Below are 20,838 nucleotides of genomic sequence, written 5' to 3'. Positions count from 1 at the left end.
ACTTCAATTTTTAACCACCTTTATAAAATGATATGACATAAAGTTAAAAGACTTTTAGAAAATAGTATTCTCTTGCAAAAAAGTGTTTAGTATTCTCTTGAAAATGGTCTGTTTGATTAACTCCATATCATATTGTAAAGACACTTTTGTAAATATATTACTAAAACTAAAAGTAAACAAACCTTTCGAATGTTTATTATCTCCAACTTTGACAAATTTAATTACAGTGGAAGACATTTTGTAGCTACATATTTTATTCAACACCCTGTACACATACGTCTCTATCATAAACCTATAATAATAATTCAGTCACAAATAAAATATAAACTATAAACTATAAAATAATAAATAAAAATTGACTTTCACATCTCGCGTGATCCCTGAAGCAACCTCGGCTAACAAAAAAAACCTCATGTCTCCAATATTCAATGTAACCTATTCACAACAAAACAAACATTATTCATTGTCCCAAAAACATGTAGACAAAAGATCAAATAAAATACGTTTATCGTACAAAATGTACGAATAACGTAGTAAAAAAAAAACACGGTGGCATTTTCGTAATTATTTTACTCGTAGGATAATTATCAAAATTATTCTAGAAATGATCTTTTAGGCTAATTTTGATAATTACCCTACAAGTAAAATAATTACGAAAATATCACCGCGTTTTTTTACTTTTCCATGTCATTCGTACGTTTTATACGATAAGTCTATTTGTACGGAATCTTTACATGTAACACAACTTGTAAATTCTCACCTAAGATGCACGGACCGCTCTTCGTGTTGAGGGCTCCGGTAAGGGACTCGGTGCCACACTCGTAATTTCGGAAATGTTACCGTTTCCCGACTCTCTAATCGCGTCTTGTAATATTTCAACAATCCTACTCATAGGCGGCCGTTCTTCGGGGTTCTTTTTCAGACAGCTATCAGCCAGTTTCGCAACTTTTCGGGCAGTGTCGAGCGGGTATTGATTGTTTAAGCGCGGATCCATTATCATCCTAAACCTCTTGCTATCAGCCGGGTATTGTTTCACCCATTCAATAAGTTTTTGTTCGGATTGTGGTAGGTTTCTATCGATTGCTCGTCTTCCTGTTAAGATCTCGTATAGTACGACTCCAAAACTCCATAAATCGCTGTTCGATTTGAGATGGCCGGTTTCCACGTATTCCGGAGCAGCGTATCCGTATGTACCAACAGGCTAGAAATGATATGATCAAGTTAGCATAGAACTTAAAAGTGGGTTCAACTTATATGTATGTTAACCATCTGGGGTAGCCCAGTTGGCCACCGACACCCACCTCTTCCCAGAGGTACCGGGTTCGAGTCTTGGAAGTGGCATATGTCGCCCAGGGTAAGAACTAACTAAGTTTTCGGGAAATGACAAACCATACCAGTCCGGTTGGTTGAACCGGTTACCGGCCAGTTTTGTCGGTTTCACAATTTGAACCTATTCATTTTTATTTTTCCAAAAGCATATATTTGACGGTTTGGTTTTAGTAGTTTGAACTGTCAAACCGTGGTTTTAACGGTTAGGTCAGTTTCAACTTAACCCCCCTAGCTTAGACATGTAACTCGTGGTATGGAATACTAACCATTGTAGATACATGAGACCGGTCCCCTTGAGGTCCTTCTCTAGCAAGACCAAAATCCGAAAGTTTTGCATTGAAGTTCTCATCCAATAACACATTCGAAGACTTGAAGTCTCGGAAAATCACCTTCCCAAAATAAAAACATAAATAAATTACTAATCCATGTATACATTCGCTTTTAATTTATAGATTGTTACAACGTACGATCATGCGAGTGAGTTATAATTGTAACAATCAAATGTCGAACCAAAACTTTTTAGTCGAGGTCACCCTGTTACAACCAAGGGTTCAACTCATGTTTTTTTAAACAAAAATTTAGATTTTATATATATATGATATGATATCCAACAAATTCCGATGACCAGGTGGTCAGCAGACCCTCTTGACCCCCTTGGTTCCGCCCCTGGTAACAATATAAATATATAATAATATACCTGGATCTCCAAGCCCTCATGAAGATAAGTGAGACCCTCGGCCGCACTAAGAAGGATCTTTAACCGTGTGATCCAAGGAATCGGCGGCAATGCGCGTCCAAAAAGATGCGCTTCTAGGCTCTTGTTCGGCATGTACTCATAAACCAGCAATCGTTGTATGCCCCGTTCTCCATCCGCCGAGCAGTACCCCAAAAGCTTTACAAGGTTAGGGTGATCCACCACACCAAGAAACTGCACTTCTGCTAACCACTCTTTATGCCCCTAAACATTGTAACACAACAACAACCAAACATGTTTTTAGCTCTTAATAGGCTCTTAATGGTTCAGACCTCTTATCTTACTCGTTCAGATTGTTTGTTTCGCAAGCAAATGTGTCTGAATGGTTCAGACATATGCCTCTGAATGGATAACATTATACTGAGGGGCTGTTTGGCAACATCTGAATGGTTAAGTCCTGAATCAATAAGAGGTCTGAACCATTAAGTGCTGAACCAGTAAGAGGTCTGAACCATTAAGAGCCTGTATAATGAATAATGATTAACCATTCAAAGGCAAATGTCTGAACCATTAAGAGCCTGTATAATGCTTAACCATGCAGAGGCAAATGTCTGAACCATTCAGACATCTGCTCGTGAAACAAACAGTCTGAATCATTAAGTACTGACCCAGTAAAAGGTCTGAACCATTAAGAGTCTCATTAAGAGGTAAACAAACAGCCCCTGAGTTTGAATGATTAAAACCTCTTATCTAAATTGGTCGGACATTTGCCTCCGAACGATTAAGCATTATACTGGCTCTTAACGAGTCGTAATACTTTTCAAAATCAACATTGTTGAGTGTGGCATGATGTTATTGACAACCCAATTAAGTTTTGACCCGACCCAACATTGTCAAATAAAATACTCCATATTTCAATAACTAAGGTCAAATGTGAACCATGCCTAACTCATGACATAAAAAATCAAACAAAAAAAATAACATAATTCAAAGATGAAAAGATAACATAATCTACCTGCAGGCTATTTCTATTGAGTTTCTTGATGGCAACCACAAGAGGATCACCTTCACCACTAACCGGTTTAATAGAGCCTTTGTAAACACTTCCAAACCCACCTTCACCGATCTTCAACATCCTGTTAAAATTGTTAGTAGCAATTCGGAGCTCCGAAAAGGAGAACTTTTTGAGATTGTGGCCTTTTTCTCTGTACAATTCGGGTATGGATCGAGGTGAAGAGATTGACCCAGTTGATTTAACTAATCTTGTAGCTTGTTTGGATGATTGGGTTTGTTGTTGTTCTCGGAGCTCCGGTGAGGATTTGGATTTTTTCTTGGTTTTGGAGTTGAAGATGTTGAAGCAGTTCATAATTTTGGTGAATTTTGGGGGAAATTGAAGATGATGAAAGTGTGTGTGTGTGTGTGTGTGTGTGTGTAATAAAAACAGAGGGTGAGAAGTTGTTGATGATGGAAACAGGAGTGAATGGGTTTGACAAGAAAACCCCTAAAAAGAAAGACAAATTGACTAGGCAAACTTTTTTTAAATTCAATGGAAACTTCATAATCAAATGCCATCCAAAACAACCCCACAAATAGGGGTGCAAACGAGCCGAGCGGCTCGCGAGCTACTCGAGATCGGTTCGAGAAAAAGCTCGAAACGAGCCGAGCCTTATCGAGCCCGAGCCGAGCTTGAGCCTAAAATAAAGCTCGTCTGTTTATCGAGCCCGAGCTCGAGCCTCGCATGTGAAGCTCGTTAGGCTCGTCAAGCCTTATCGAGCCTTAGTGTAAACGAGCCGAGTCGAGCCGAGCTTATTCAAACTTGTTTACAAGCCGACCTCGAACCTAAAATAAGCTTATTTAGTAAACGAGCTCGAGCCCGAGCTTCACTTATCAAGCTCACGAGCCTAAAAGGTCTATTATTTATATTATTTTTATTTAATATATTAATTAATAGATAATAAACGAGCCGAGCCCGAGCCGAGCTCGAGCTTGATGAAAGACAAACGAGCCGAGCTCGAGCCTTGAAAACAAAGCTCGAATCGAGCCGAGCTCGAGCCCGAGCTCACATAAAGTTAATCGAGCTCGAGCTCGAGCCTGGTCAAGCTCGGGCTCGGCTCGGCTCGTTTGCACCCCTACCCACAAACATATCTACTTATTTACCTTACCTTGTTGTATAAAGCTAAAAGCTTTGAGTGGTTGAGTGAGTATATAATCATTTTGATTAAGAAGATAAAAAAGTTAATGGTAAATTGAATTTTAGTAATTTAAAGTATTGGTTATTTGTTGATGACAATTTATACGGTTGATATGATCGATGAGTTTCTCTGACTTTCATTTTTATTTATTGTTGAACTTTGAAAAAACTTATTAGACGAAGCTAAACAGCTGAGTTATCTATAATAAAGATTCAAGTCAAGTGTCAAAGAATTGTTCTTTCCGATGAACGGTTGATGAAGACATAAGAATTGTTGGATCAGATCAACTATTGAAGATAAAGATTAAAGACAAGTGTTGATATGAAGAACTGATGTTGGAGGAATAATCCTTGGTCATAAACGGTTGTTTTAACGGATAATTGTTTTAGCTATGTGTAACAGCCTTTGTACTAACAGTTGTTTGTAAGATTGCCAGTTGTTTTACAACTGTGAACCTTCGGTTATTTTGATTGTTAGATATCGTTTTCTAAATGATGTGTTACTTTTTGTGTATAAATATATCATGAGTCTGTCACAATCTATTGAATTAGTTGTTCTAGACTTTGAAAGTACAATTGTGATATGTCATTAATTAAGGGGAAGCATAAGTTTGTAAACACGTGAGTTGATGACATGATTTCTTTTTATGATCGACTTCTTTGCAATTGTTATATGTTTGATTGATTATTATTTCACTGCATAATTCTATTATAATAAATATGAATTGTTAGAGTTTCATTAATCAAAGAGTAAACTGCCATTTTGGTCCCTGAAGTTTAGTCACTTTTGCCATTTTAGTCCAAAACTCAAACGTTTTAAATCTGGGTCCCTGTGGTTTCACTTTTATTGTCATTTTGGTCCAAAAATCAAATAACCTGTTATTTGGCTATTAAAATCTGGTTATTTTGTCTTTTTCTTCAGGGGCAAAATAGTCCATCTCTATTTATTATAACATATTAATAATTAAATTAATTATATTAAATCCCTACCCTCATAAATGAATGGTTAAACATATCTTCACCCATAATAAATAGAGATGGACCATTTTGCCCCTATAGAAAAAGACAAAATAACCAGATTTTAATAGCCAAATAACAGGTCATTTGATTTTTGGACCAAAATGGCAATAAAACTGAAACCACAGGGACCCAGATTTAAAAGGTTTGAGTTTTGGACTAAAATGGCAAAAGTGACCAAACCTCAGGGACCAAAATGGCAGTTTACTCTTAATCAAAATACACACTCAAATCCCAACAATTAGTATCACAAGTCTAAGGTGACAATTAGGCCGGTAGGTGTGGCATGGCGGCACCCCACCACATCACTCTTCATAGCGCCCCTGGGGCGCCATCCTCCACATCATCGATTTCAAAGGGGGCGTCATCCATGTCTCGCCAGCAGGGGCGGAACCAGAGGGGGGTTAAGAGGGTCCGTTGACCCTCCGGTCACCGGAACTTTTTGAATTTTTATTTATAAATTTTGAGTTTTTGAAGAACAAACTTAGAGATGGACCCCCTAATTTGAACCAGTATAGAATATAAGCTTATGCTGACCCCCTAATTAAATTGTTCTGGTTCCGCCATTGCTCGCCAGCATGTTAACGAGCTTTAACGTTGTGTGTTGGTGGGCCCACCTAATTTCAACCAATAAGATCTTTTTTTTAATTCTGTTTAATAGTGGGCTTTATACCACACCACGCAAGTTAAAGGGAGAGACTTTAAAGCCCCATATGACGTAACGCCTAGATAAATCTAACGTGGCATGATAAAACCTTTAAGGACTTTATACCACACCCTTTAAGCTTAAAGAAAGTTCTAAGGCGACAATTAATATCTCAATTAGTTGCTGCATCAATTTCTAAGTTGTAATATAATAAGTTTTTATATTTCCTATAACCATTTTTATGTTTATTTAAATCGCAGTTCCAAACTAATTTATTTTGTATCTTTTCACTTGTATTTCACATTATAAAATAAATTTTTTAAAGGACTTCGTTTGAAATACGCGTTACTAATTCTGGAAAGAAAGCAGATAGAGATAAACATTAAAGAGTCGTATCAATCGTACGTCACCTGTGGGTATACCACCGCTACCAGCAACGTCCTGTATTTTTTTATTATAGTATATAACTAGGTTAGTTCCCCGTGTGTTACACGGGTTGAACAATTTAAACTATATAGTATAGATATTTCATGTAAATGCAAAACGAAGACATAGACATTTACATACCACATTGACATAAATGAGTTAATATAAATGTAACCCATCAACTCGTACATATTAATTAATGTCGTAGAGTTTAATAAGACGGCTTTAATGTCGGTTGAATAAGGTCAATCTGAGTCTATTTGATACCCTTTGTACGACTTCTTATTTTTTGAATCTTTGTATTTGATTCTAAACCTATTATTAATATTATTGATAATAATTTTAGTTATATATATCAATAATATATTTTTTTATATATCAATAATATATTTAGTCTAACATATTAATATTATTATGAATTTCGAAACTTGCTTAGCTAGGATTTAAGATTCTATTGAAGTTTTAGTTTAACAATAGGTTATTGAATTAATAATAAGAATTTGTATTAGATTAGATTAAATATTATTATTATTTTTATTAGATTAGATTAAATATTATTATTATTAGTATTATTAATAATTTTAATCAATTAAATAAGAGAATGACAAGTGTCCCAAAACAGGTTTCTTTTATTATATAGTATAGATATATGCTATGATAATTTTAAAGATATTTCATGTTTATACATCTACTTGTATCATATTAACTAGTCTTAAGGCATCACTTCGCGTTGCATATTTTATGTTTATACATCTATTTATATCATATTAATTAGTCTTAAGCCACCACTCCGCATTGCGGTACGGGGGTGTAAAACCATGCTAATAGCATGGCGGACCGTAAAACCATGCTAAGTAGCGACCAAATAATAACAAAAAAAAGACGTAAAATAAAAACACGAATTTCTGACACCAAATAACCCACGAGACGTAAAACGTAGACAAAGTCAAACTTACACCGACATGTATTAGAAAGTTCAGGGACATAAAAGTTGTTGGACCAAATGTGACCATCAAACACCCTGCGAAGTAGCAATCAAACGACAATCAAATCCGATTAAAACATAAAATAAAAACTAATAAAAGATTAAACTCATTTAAAACCTTAAAGATTTGTTACAAAAGTTCAAAAAAAAACCACAAAAGAAAACAATATTCCTCATCACGTTATGAATTATTATCATTTTCTGACTAGAGAATAAGGTTACTTCTTGTTCAATCATTTGATTAATGAATCGAGTTCGAATTCCAATGTTTATTTTTTTTATTTTACTTAAATTTTTAATGAAACGCAAATTACATTAATGATCTTTGTTTCTTAAATTTAATAATCTACATGATTCAACGTAAACTAATTACATAATTTCGATACTCATGAACAAAAATCAGATATTAGTGTACTTAAGTTGGTGTATTTTTATCATTAATGCACAATCCACAATGCAATGCAATGCAATGCAATGGTTTTGATCTATTAGGGGGTGTTTGGTTCGTGAAATGATTTGGAATTGGAATTTGTATAGGAATTAGAATTTGAAGGAATTGGATTTGTAATTTAAACATTCCAATTTGAATTGGAAATTGTTGGAATTGGAATCTCAATTCCATTTATCTTGTGTTTGGTTGTCAAACGAATTAGAATCCATCACCCCCGCACCCACAACCACCAGTTCGGGTCGAAATGGTACGGGTCGAAACGGTTCGGGTCGAAGCGGTTCGACTCGAAACGGTGTTGGTCGAAACGGTACGGGTCGAAACGGTTCGGATCGAAACGGTTCGCATCGAAACGACACTGGTCGAAACGGTTCACGTCGAAACGGATCGATTCGAAACGGTACGGGTCAAAGTGGTTCGATTCGAAACGGTACGGGTCGAAACGGTTCGGGTTGAAAGGGTTCGATTCGAAATGATACGGGTCGAAACGGTTCGCGTTGAAACGCTTCTATTCGAAGCGGCACGGGTCAAAACTTTCGCGTTGAAACGTTACAGGTCGAAATCGTTCGCGTAGAAAATGGGTCGAAACGGTACGGGTCGAAACGGTCGAAGGTTACAATGAATTTACTTTAATTCCTTCACATATAGGAAGGATTTTGAATTCCTTTAGTTGAAGGAATTTGAAGGAATACATGCCTAATTCCAATTCCAATTCTATTGTCAACCAAACACATTAAGATTGGAATTGGGATTCCAATTCCATCAAATTCTATGAACCAAACATCTTAAGAGATGGAAACAAATTCCAATTCCCTTAAATTCCATTGAATTCATGCGAACCAAACGCCCCTTAAGGGTATACGGGGTGAAAGCGGCAAGGGGTGCGACAAGCCCCTAATGATTTTGATTATTTACTATCAAGATTTTTTAGAGTATGTCATAAAATCCTTTAAATAGACATATTTCCTGTAAGACTATCTCATTCTTCAAGTCTTATATACAAAAGCTCCTATTACAGGCTTTTCACGACAATCGGATTTGCGAGACAAGATTATAACTCGGTTAGTTACTTCTTCAGATATTGGATTTTATTTTTGTGTTGAGCTTTAGTTACTTCTTGAAGTGTTGATGATTATAACTCGATTAATTATGTTAACTTTACGTTACTTTGAAAATATGATGCATTTTTTTTCTCATGTTTAACTTTAGTACGGAGAATGGAACGTGTTGGGATGGAAATGGTCGTTGAAGAGATTTTATCCAGGCTACCTTCGAAGGTAGTTGGTCGTTTCAGATGTGTGTGTAAACAATGGCGTTATGAAGCGTCTACACATATGTTTGCTATCGTCCATGCTCGCCGAATGGCTAATTCTCAAAACAGAAAGTTAATCACGTTTACTAATCTATCAGTTGTCATTGACAACGTAGTAGGTGGAAAGATAGACTTCTTTGCTCGGAAAAATATTTCTTTCCCCATCTTTACCTGCCCTTTATTCTTAAATATTATTGCGTCTCTTTATGGTCTTTTGTTGATTTCCACCAAACACCCTTCAAATAAATTGATCCTTTGGAATCCAACAACAGCGCGCTATTTATTTTTGTTACATGAGAATTCTGATTCTATATACCTAAACTCAGCCGATACAGCTGGGATGTACCTTGATGCATCCAATGATCTTAAGATTCTACACATCAAGCGTCGTAATGATGTTGTCGTATCTCGTGTCTATTCACGATGTTCTGGTACTTGGAGAACCATTGATTTCTTGAAGGGAACACCTTTAGGTTCAAGAATATATACGTGGTCTGTCGGTACTTTATCGAACAACAAATTATATTTCACAGTTTTTCACTATTGGCTTTGTGATTATCTATAATACTATATAAAGGAAATGTGATGGACATGGATGTAATTTTACAACGCCTACAGGTTTTGAAACAATATATACAAAGAAAAGCAGCACATTTTAGAGAGGTAGAATGGGAAAGGGCTCAACATTTTAAGACACTTCAAGGTTATGATGGTAAATTAATATATGTACGAGTGAATTTCAAGTTTTGTCCTTTATCTTTAGGTCACTTTGCAAGTTTTGTCCTTTATGTTTAAATTTGACGAGTTTTGTCCTTTATGTTAAAAATCAAGCACGTTTTACCCTTTATGTTTAAAAATCAAACACGTTTTGTCCTTTATGTTTAAAAAATCAAGCACGTTTTGTCCTTAAAAATCAAGCATAAAGGACAAAACGTGCTTGATTTTTAAACATAAAGGACAAAACTCGTCAAATTTTAACATAAAGGACAAAAATTGCAAAGTGGCCTAAAGATAAAGGACAAAACTTGAAATCCCAAACTTTACCCTTGTCTCAATAATAACTCCTTGGCAATTGAATGGTTTCTCAACTAAATGGTTTTTAATTACATTAGGGAACTATTCCATTTCTCATCATCTCTCTCTGTCTCTCTCTATCGAATCCAAACGACATGGCCTTTCTCAGATGATGATGGACTAAAGTTGAAAGATGCGTCAAACCTGGCTGAATTAGGCTTCTGGCGAAATATTCGAACATTGATATTCCGGCCAGAAGCTATGGTTTCGATGGTGGGTTCCGGTGACATGGTAAGCCATGTGGTCGATCAGAGATGAACGGTTTGTAATGGCGACACGGGTAAGCATTTGTGTGATTGAAGAGGGACACAAGAACATGGTTTAAACTGTCCTTGTGTTTGTACATGTGCACTAACTTAGAACATGTTTGGCATACAAGTACATATTACTTGCATAAATCATTTGTATGTATTTTAGATGCCTTTAATACACCCAATTTCATAAAATTTGTTTGAAGCAATTACATGGTACACACCACACCATTCAAGTATGGAATAAAAGCTACTACGACATACATCTTACCAAGTCTTACAATCAAATTATATTTCCACAATAGACACATTGCCTCAAGCTAATTTATTAGAATGCCATCATTATCACATTTCTCACAATTTATCCTTTTCTTGCATACAATTTTTCTTAGATTAAGTTTATCAATACAATGTGCAGCAACTTTACAATATAGCTACTGAATCGACTCTTTTGACCACTTTACGGTTTTATTTAGCCTTTCGTGATCAAAGATGAAATGTAGAATACTAAAATATCTTTCCAGCGCAAAAAGAATCAGCTCAATCCGAGCTTCCTAGAATTTATTATGATTTTCGCAAAATCAGCTCAGAAGTCAAAATGCTTCCAATCAGCTTGCTGTCAAAACAGTTCAGCCGACTTCGGACACTGTTTTGACCCGTTTAACATCAGAATTTAACAAACATATTCAAACATAAAACGTAGTATGTTTTAATAGCTTTCTGAGCATATAAGGTTCGTTGTCTAACTCCTAATAACGAATGAGATACGGCCTTTACAAGATGACTATCTAAGGCTGTCAAAAGTGACGAATTTCAAACTATTTTACACAAACTTGAATCAATTCAAGTTTCATGTAGGCATTTTATCAAACACTTAATGTGCAACCATTTAACACATGATTCTTTAACATGTCAAGATGGTCCTTAACCCTTTAAAACTTGTAGTTTTCACTCGGATTTTCACCAATTCTAAGCACCCTAGTAATTGCTATCATCAATTGACATCAACTAATATAGATTCAAGCATTCAACACAACTTTGTGATGTAAGCCATGTATAACATCAAATTTTCGGATTTCATAATACCCATAAAGTCAAAACCCCAAGTCTTTCACTACCAAGGGTTATTTAGGTGAAATTGAAGTAGTTACTCACTATTTATTCGTATAACATCATCAATTTCATAAATCTTTTACAAATCATCATCAATTATGATGATTCTAAGCACATGCATATCATCATTTTTACTATTTAGTCAAAAACCCACTTAGCTCATACTTGATTAATTGACTATCACTAGTTTATGGCACAATTTTATAAGTTTGCATCTAGGGTTTGTTCCTAGACATATACTCACACCAATTTCTCTAAAACATTAAATTTCATACACGAATTTCATTCATGCATGATTATCAAAATTCCAAAATATCACCATATCATAATTTTCGACATACCTTACAACCCCCTTGTCTTGGTGATCGCGAATTTAGTAAAAGCCCCAAATTCCTAGCTTGTTTTCCCTCTGATTTTGATCAAATAGTGAGTTTAGGGTTCAAAAGAAGGAACCCCTTTCTTGCTATGTGTAAACATCGACCAGAACACACACCTTGTGTGTGTTTTGAGTCAAATTTTCTTTTTATTAATTTCATTTTCAGTTTTGTCCATTATAGCCCCTTTTATTTTCCAAAGTTTATAAAATAAAGGTTAATTAGTCAAGTTCCTTTATTGTCTACAACATATAATTAACTAGGTTAACTATTCCTAGTTACTAAATGGGTTCGGGAAGTTATAACCCATTTTACTTTAAGTCCCGTTAACTCGGGACTTCTATATACTTTGTTTTTCCCAAAGTATTTATTCTCCTTTTTTTAACATCCAGTTTATTTAATTAAATCCTAATATTTACCGGGTTAACTTTTACCACTGAAAGTATTCTACCCGCTCTTCGACGTTAACGCGGTTTATCTACTAAACCCGTTTTTGGGGTGTTACAAGTCTACCCCCCTTAAAGAGGTTTCGTCCCCGAAACCGTTCTTAGTCCCTTATCTTTATTTATTACCAATTACCCGTAGGTTCCTTGACTTAACCTCGTAGGCTATTTTCCTTAGGCTTTCACCTCTTTGAGGCGAGGCCCTTATGATCCTTTTGCTTCAATTTATGACCCGTGGGTCAATTTGGCCCCGTAGACCCTTGCTCTAATTAATATCCCGTAGGTTATGATGATCCCGTAGATCATCTTTTATTCTAGTCTTTATTCAATTGTCTATTTATATATATATATATATATATATATATATATATATATATATATATATATATATATAACTTTAAAGCATCCTTTGTTATGTTTGGAATCATTAAATTTTACTTTTGAACTTTAGTTGACCTTGACCGTAGTCTAAGGTTTCATTTGTTTACTTTCGGACTATCCTTCCGGCTTTACGACTTCTAGCGTCATTTACATGTCGGTTTGTCTTACGCTTACCATTACACGGTTTATACTTATACTCCTTTACAACCCATTACTCGGGTCCTTCTATCTTATTGCTTTTAGCTTTCCGGTTTCACCGGTTTACGTTTTCCTATTATATTAAGCGTTATTCCTTAATTGACTCGTTTGACTCATTTTGGGTGAATTTTCATCACTTAAGAATGTCAAACTTCATTCTTTATTTGACCCGTCCAACTTTGAAATGGTTGAACATAATTACCAAAATTTATGTTTGCGAAAATTCTCGTCATCTTTTAGTCATGACTCATTTCCCGAGTCTTTTGACTTTCTATTTCGCGTTCCTGTTTCTCAGTCTACGCGTGCGTTTAACCCTTACCCACCAACTGGGTGTTTTACCGAAGTCGTTATTATTGCAACCCTTACGGTATGCATTATGACTTCGTTTCGCGTTTATATTCCGACTTTGTCTTTAAGTTTGACGTTTTACAAAAACGACTCATTAAGGGACATATCTGCATTTTCCGGGTTCGAGTGTAAGTACACCCCCTCCCAATACTTGTCTAAATCATTTTTCATGTTTGCGTTTTCCGGGTTCGAGTGTAAGTACACTCCCTCCCAATTCTTGTCTAAATCATTTTACATGCTTGCGTTTTCCGGGTTCGAGTGTAAGTACACTCCCTCCCAATTCTTGTCTAAATCATTTTACATGCTTGCGTTTTCCGGGTTCGAGTGTAAGTACACTCCCTCCCAATACTTGTCTAAATCATTTTACATGCTTGCGTTTTCCGGGTTCGAGTGTAAGTACACTCCCTCCCAATACTTGTCTAAATCATTTTACATGTTTCTTTGTCCCTTCACTCGGGCTCATTATCCTAATGTAATACGCTTCCGTCACTCGGTTGTGCGTTTACATTATTATCAAATAGTTTGCTTATCTGATTTATTTGGGTACTTTTTAATTAGTCCCATTCACCCCGCCCTTACTACATCGGATGTAAACGTGTCCGCCATAAGAAGTTCATGGTACCATATGCCACTACTTACTTGGCCAGAGTAAGCGATTAACACATGACATACATGACCTTTTTATAGTTTTCACATCACGCCCTATGTAAGTAACGCCTCTATTTGTTTCTCTTGGAAACAATATCCCGAATACATTTTCTATTCGGGTTTTTTTTTTTAATCTACATATGCAACTTTCAATTTCTACGTATTTGTTGCACATTACCATTTGTGTGATTATTTAAAATGTGCACCTGGTAATGTTTGCCCCGACGGGCGTTCCTTGCCATTAACCTTGTTCGCGGTCGTTACGCGATTTAGTCCTCGGTAAGCATGCTCCTCTTGTCATACTTCGGACCGTTCCATCATCATATCCACAATTTGTTTGACTCTCGTCGTCTTCAAACGCGAGTGTCCTTCAATTAAAACATTCACAAAAGTTAGTAACGTCAACTTCAATAATCGCCCGTATTATAATACAAGGCTTTTTCTACTATACGCGTCAACGCGCGTATTTTCGTCAACTATATCAATCATTTTAATTGGGGTAACGTGTACCACACGATAGCCCTATGTGATGTTTACAAGACTTTAGCATACTAAACTATTAACATACACGTACCTACCGGATTTGCGATCAAGCCTTGAACCGAACACTTTATTCTTTTCACCTTGAGCTCTGATTACCAACTTGTAACACCCGTTCTTATAAATCAAGGTTTAACGTATATTTAGCGAAATAATCATGTAATTAATAATTACATATACATCAGAAATACGGGTTGTTAAAAACTTTTACAATTTAAGTGATATACATAATGTGATTTAATTCGCCGTTTAGAATAACGACAAAACAACATTGCGGAAGCTTTGTTTAACGTATGTTCGGTTCTTGTTCGATGCTTGATCTTCATCCGGGACTCTCGACATTCACCTGTGATCAAAACCAACTTAAAGGTTAGTTTTGATAATTAAATAACTAATACAACGAGGAAATTAGGAAAATCCAACATTTATATCTTGATCCCAACACAATAACTCATTTCTGGCCTCCACCGTAACTTACGGTGACACCGTAAGTTACGGTGGCCCCTGTGTTAACATTTTCCTACCGTACATCAGTAGGCTAGCACCGTAACCAATTCAGCTCCACCGTAACTTACGGTGGCACCGTAAGTTACGGTGGCACCTGCATCCAACCTTTCCATTTTTGCCACTATTTGACACAAAACTTTCGTATCTTTCAATCCGCTTGTCCGTTTTACGCGATTCTTTCTCCTACGCACTCGTAATTTAATTCTCCATCGAATGGAGTTAAAATCTAACGTCTCACTTCACAAAATTTTAGACTTCAAGCTCTCGGCTTGAAGTCCAATTACGACACTTTTGACCCGTTCACGGTTTCCTCTAACAAACTCGTTTGTGGCCTTTGTTTCTTTTGTAAACATTTTATTATGGTTATTTCCTATTGTACAAGGTTCAATTTACGGGTTACTACACATTTTTAACCCGTTTTGCTATTACTTCTATTTTGACCCGTTAAGGGTATTTATGCACTAAGATCCCATATCATCCCTTTTATACTTATCCTAAGAATTTAATCTATCAAATCACTTATTTCCAACAACCTTTAAAGGTCGTTTGCCCGATTTACCCATCAAGGGCATTTTAGTCGACTTTAGCCCCTCATTTACGACGAAGGGCATTTGCTACTAATTTGACTCAAAAAATATATGTTTAACCACAATCTTATTTATACGTACCTGGCTCGAGTCAACCTAATGACCCGTTTCGACTCCTTGCTTTCATTACCGATATTCTTATGGCGACGCAATTACCCAAATTACTATTCGCCCCTGAAAACACATGACTTGACAACCACATTAGTTGATATTGTCAAATGGTGTTATTCCCACCATTTGACCCGTTCGACCTATATAACCCAACATTTTCATATGTAACAAAACATGGGTTTTTAATTACCAATCACATATCCGACCCATTTCGGATTTTCTCACTAGATCCCTTTCTTTCTAAAGTCAATTTCTTATATATATATATATATATATATATATATATATTAAAACTCATTCGGCTCACGCTATGGGTGTCCTTTGAAACTGATTTTACTTTAGTCGATACTTGACTAAATTTCCATTTTTACCCATTTTCCATTACTAGTTACGCTATAAGGTAACTTTAAGAAAAACTCACTAATTCTTAACCAATTCGTGACTAATTTACCATTTTGCCTTTTTCACCATTAATCATGGTTTAAAACATTTTTGTTGGTTCCGACTCATTTCGTTTTGGGTCGGAACCCATGATTCAAACCAAATCCTTTATTGTATTCATCGTTATGAAATAAACACATATATTACAAGTGGGTGTAAGTTTTACTTACAGTTTGCGTCCGTTCGAGCTTTCCTTGCGCACTTGACCCGTTTGATCCATTCCTTGCCAGCTCCCACTTAGCTTGACGGGATCAAACTTAACACAATACCCACAAGATTTGTTAGATTTGTCATTATATAAAATGACCACAACATCTCATGGATTCACACATACTCATTTATCAAGACAATAGTTTAAACTGTCCTTGTGTTTGTACCTGTGCACTAACTTAGAACATGTTTGGCATACAAGTACATATTACTTGCATAAATCATTTGTATGTATTTTAGATGCCTTTAATACACCCAATTTCATAAAATTTGTTTGAAGCAATTACATGGTACACACCACACCATTCAAGTATGGAATAAAAGCTACTACGACATACCTCTTACCAAGTCTTACAATCAAATTATATTTCCACAATAGACACATTGCCTCAAGCTAATTTATTAGAATGCCATCATTATCACATTTCTCACAATTTATCCTTTTCTTGCATACAATTTTTCTTAGATTAAGTTTATCAATACAATGTGCAGCAACTTTACAATGTAGCTACTGAATCGACTCTTTTGACCACTTTACGGTTTTATTTAGCCTTTCGTGATCAAAGATGAAATGTAGAATACTAAAATATCTTTCCAGCTCAAAAAGAATCAGCTCAATCCGAGCTTCCTAGAATTTATTATGATTTTCGCAAAATCAGCTCAGAAGTCAAAATGCTTCCAATCAGCTTGCTGTCAAAACAGTTCAGCCGACTTCTGACACTGTTTTGACCCGTTTAACATCAGAATTTAACAAACATATTCAAACATAAAACGTAGTATGTTTTAATAGCTTTCTGAGCATATAAGGTTCGTTGTCTAACTCCTAATAACGAATGAGATACGGCCTTTACAAGATGACTATCTAAGGCTGTCAAAAGTGACGAATTTCAAACTATTTTACACAAACTTGAATCAATTCAAGTTTCATGTGGGAATTTTATCAAACACTTAATGTGCAACCATTTAACACATGATTCTTTAACATGTCAAGATGGTCCTTAACCCTTTAAAGCTTGTAGTTTTCACTCGGATTTTCACCAATTCTAAGCACCCTAGTAATTGCTATCATCAATTGACATCAACTAATATAGATTCAAGCATTCAACACAACTTTGTGATGTAAGCCATGTATAACATCAAATTTTCGGATTTCATAATACCCATAAAGTCAAAACCCCAAGTCTTTCACTACCAAGGGTTATTTAGGTGAAATTGAAGTAGTTACTCACTATTTATTCGTATAACATCATCAATTTCATAAATCTTTTACAAATCATCATCAATTATGATGATTCTAAGCACATGCATATCATCATTTTTACTATTTAGTCAAAAACCCACTTAGCTCATACTTGATTAATTGACTATCACTAGTTTATGGCACAATTTTACAAGTTTGCATCTAGGGTTTGTTCCTAGACATATACTCACACCAATTTCTCTAAAACATTAAATTTCATACACGAATTTCATTCATGCATGATTATCAAAATTCCAAAATATCACCATATCATAATTTTCGACATACCTTACAACCCCCTTGTCTTGGTGATCGCGAATTTAGTAAAAGCCCCAAATTCCTAGCTTGTTTTCCCTCTGATTTTGATCAAATAGTGAGTTTAGGGTTCAAAAGAAGGAACCCCTTTCTTGCTATGTGTAAACATCGACCAGAACACACACCTTGTGTGTGTTTTGAGTCAAATTTTCTTTTTATTAATTTCATTTTCAGTTTTGTCCATTATAGCCCCTTTATTTTCCAAAGTTTATAAAATAAAGGTTAATTAGTCAAGTTCCTTTATTGTCTACAACATATAATTAACTAGGTTAACTATTCCTAGTTACTAAATGGGTTCGGGAAGTTATAACCCATTTTACTTTAAGTCCCGTTAACTCGGGACTTCTATATACTTTGTTTTTCCCAAAGTATTTATTCTCCTTTTTTTAACATCCAGTTTATTTAATTAAATCCTAATATTTACCGGGTTAACTTTTACCACTAAAAGTATTCTACCCGCTCTTCGACGTTAACGCGGTTTATCTACTAAACCCGTTTTTGGGGTGTTACAGTTTGACTCCGTTCGGGCGTGTATTTACCACCTTGGGTGGGCGGCTCTCAGTTACACTGCGAGTTGCCCTTAGCCGTAGTTCGCTACGGTCTCCTAGCGTAGTTGGGTTGTCGTTAAAAAAAACAAGATGATTGATCTTGTAGGTGAACAAAACTACTAGGTGGATAGCAAATGTGGTTTTGCTAATGGTGAAGTTGAGAAGCGGCTGTAAAAGTATGAGACGAATGAGTTGGAAAAGCATGAAGGGCAATATGTTTTCCGTTAGTTTAATGATACTTTCGTTAGAATTTTACTTGTTGCAGCTGTGATGGGAAAACTAAAATGTTATGAATCTTTCTTCAATGCTCAGTAAAGGTGATAATTATCTCTCAAGTATTACCAAAACAAGGATACTAACAAACACATATTGATTAGAACAGGCAGATTTGTTAGCAAAGTTCAACGTTTGGGGGCTCCTATTTCAGTAGGTATTAAGTCTTATATGATAAAAATAGTTTTAATACATACTATGCGTTTAAAACGCGTAAAAGGCGGTTTCAAGCGATTTCCGGGTTTTATAAGCTGATATTTTTATCATTCCAGAAGGCTTTAAATATTTTATTTATCATATAAAATTAGTAGCAAAAGGTTTGGTATCAAAATGTTATGTAAAACTCATTTTATTCAAGAAAACGGTATAACCGACAATTAACGAATCAAAGCTAGAACCCTATGTTATGCTCAGCCTAAAAATTAAAAAAAAATCCTAAAATATTATATTACATCAATGGGTAAAAAGTTTGATATCAAAATTAGGGTTTAACTAGGCGATATGCTAATTATGCCGTTAAATTAATAAAAAGCTTCTTAATTACGATATTGAGCATAACTCCTAATCTAGACCGCAAAATGATGTCAAATTTTTAGGACAAGTTTATAAATCAGTAACAAAGTTTATTGTCCATTCATATTTGTAAAAATCTTGTTTTAAGGTTAAAAGGGCATAATAGTCAACATTTGGGCATATAATGGAAACATGCATATGAATCGGATAACTAAGGAACCAAGTTGTATAACCTTAGAGGGTTATACTAACCTATAACCTGATCCTAATAGAGCTCTAAGGCATTTCTAAAATAATCTAAATCGGGTCAGAACTGAAAGTTAAAGAAATAGTCAACTTTTGCGACTTTCGGTTCCGAACCGAGCCTAAACTTGAAATTGTCGGGTTGAACACGCCTAGACATGTTCTTACATTAATTACCAAGTTATACAAGTGATAAAACATGTTTCATGGCTTCTACATTGTTAATTATGTGATTATTTGAAAATTAGCTTTCTGTTGACTTTTTAGTATTAGGTTTGACCCGACATTTGACCAAGTTAGGGTGATAATCAGTAGGTGCCCTCTTAGGGGTTTATTACCTACATAATTACCAACTTATAACTACTTTCAATTTAACTAATGACTGGACCAGTAGTGATTAATCACGAAGTCAAACCTTAATTACGATAAGTTTGACTTATGGTCATTAAGCTAATTAAAACTGAAATTAGGAAGTTAAGGACACATACAAAGGTCCTAAGCATGATTATGGGTCCTAAGGAAACTTGTTGAAGACCAGAGAAGCTCCAGAGAAGTCCTTGAAGTGAGTTTGAATGAGCAAGTCCCATGGTTGCAACTTCAACTCTTTATATAAGAACCCAAATTGCACAAGATCATCACACCTAAGTCTACAAAAGTTCCCTGATCATCCCATGTGTCCCTATGCATGTAAAACTATTGGCCATGCTCCTGTATTTCGAATACCATGCAAGTAAGGCGGTGCAACCGGTTATAACAGGCAACTGCCAATTTTTGACTGCCAGCGACAGTCTTACGGACCGTAAGCAAAAGCCCTTGCGGTCCGTATCCACCTCTTACGGACCGTAAGTCCAGACGGATGCGGTCCGTAACCAACCTTGAATTGTATCGCCCAGTTACAGACCTTGCGGACCGTAAGATGAACCTCATACGGTCCGTAACCGATGGTCAGAAGACAAAAATTTGCAAACTTTTAAGCTTTGACCATGCAATCTTTTATAACTCGAATCCAAGGTCTTAATCATCAGAATGGGACCACTTGATCAGTTCTGAAAAGCTATGAAAGCCTTGCCATGCACTTGTGTTGTCTTGGATTCTTTTGAAAAAGGTCTTGAATGCAAAATTTGTCGTAACACTCACATAGAATCCATTCTTTGAGATTTAAATTAATTATCACTAAGGATAACCTGATTTGAATATATATATATCAGATGTTTATAAAATACATTAAGGTTTGGGATTTATAAATAGGTCGCTCAGAGGTATTAATTAACATGTCGACACTTTTAAATCCTACCATACATCTTTTAACTTGATCCGGGTTTATAACACGTTTGCCTTACTTGACACGTGTCTTTATTTTATTGGGTATGATTTTACGAGGTGTTACACGGCGTTTTCAACAAAAGAATGTCATGGATTGGTATCGAAGAAA

At 35.5% G+C, this 20,838-nt stretch overlaps 1 protein-coding gene and 2 long non-coding RNA genes across 4 annotated transcripts; all 3 read right to left on the bottom strand.

Moving 5' to 3' along the window:
• Window positions 1-167: 167 nt before the first annotated feature.
• LOC110930730 (probable serine/threonine-protein kinase PBL19) lies at window positions 168-3,537 on the bottom strand. The gene is made up of 5 exons (XM_022174095.2): window positions 3,039-3,537; window positions 2,027-2,287; window positions 1,596-1,718; window positions 761-1,201; window positions 168-435 (listed from the first exon to the last, which is right to left on the bottom strand). The coding sequence occupies exons 1-4, from the start codon at window positions 3,387-3,389 to the stop codon at window positions 761-763; spliced, it is 1,176 nt and encodes a 391-aa protein (XP_022029787.1). The 5' UTR covers window positions 3,390-3,537; the 3' UTR covers window positions 168-435.
• A 7,138-nt stretch (window positions 3,538-10,675) lies between these two features.
• Window positions 10,676-12,039, bottom strand: LOC110930731. The gene is made up of 2 exons (XR_002588057.2): window positions 11,828-12,039; window positions 10,676-11,019 (listed from the first exon to the last, which is right to left on the bottom strand). It is a non-coding gene; the product is annotated as an uncharacterized LOC110930731 (long non-coding RNA).
• A 2,500-nt stretch (window positions 12,040-14,539) lies between these two features.
• Window positions 14,540-17,975, bottom strand: LOC110930732. 2 transcript variants are annotated; one of them, XR_002588059.2, is made up of 4 exons: window positions 17,803-17,975; window positions 16,235-16,320; window positions 15,594-15,700; window positions 14,540-14,764 (listed from the first exon to the last, which is right to left on the bottom strand). It is a non-coding gene; the product is annotated as an uncharacterized LOC110930732 (long non-coding RNA). The 2 variants fall into 2 exon arrangements; XR_002588058.2 differs by having other exon boundaries at window positions 15,594-15,686.
• Between the last annotated feature and the right edge of the window lie 2,863 nt (window positions 17,976-20,838).

This window comes from Helianthus annuus, chromosome 3 (genome assembly GCF_002127325.2).
Source record: "Helianthus annuus cultivar XRQ/B chromosome 3, HanXRQr2.0-SUNRISE, whole genome shotgun sequence".
Taxonomy (NCBI): Eukaryota; Viridiplantae; Streptophyta; class Magnoliopsida; order Asterales; family Asteraceae; genus Helianthus; species Helianthus annuus.
This window is presented reverse-complemented; position numbering and strand designations above follow the sequence as displayed.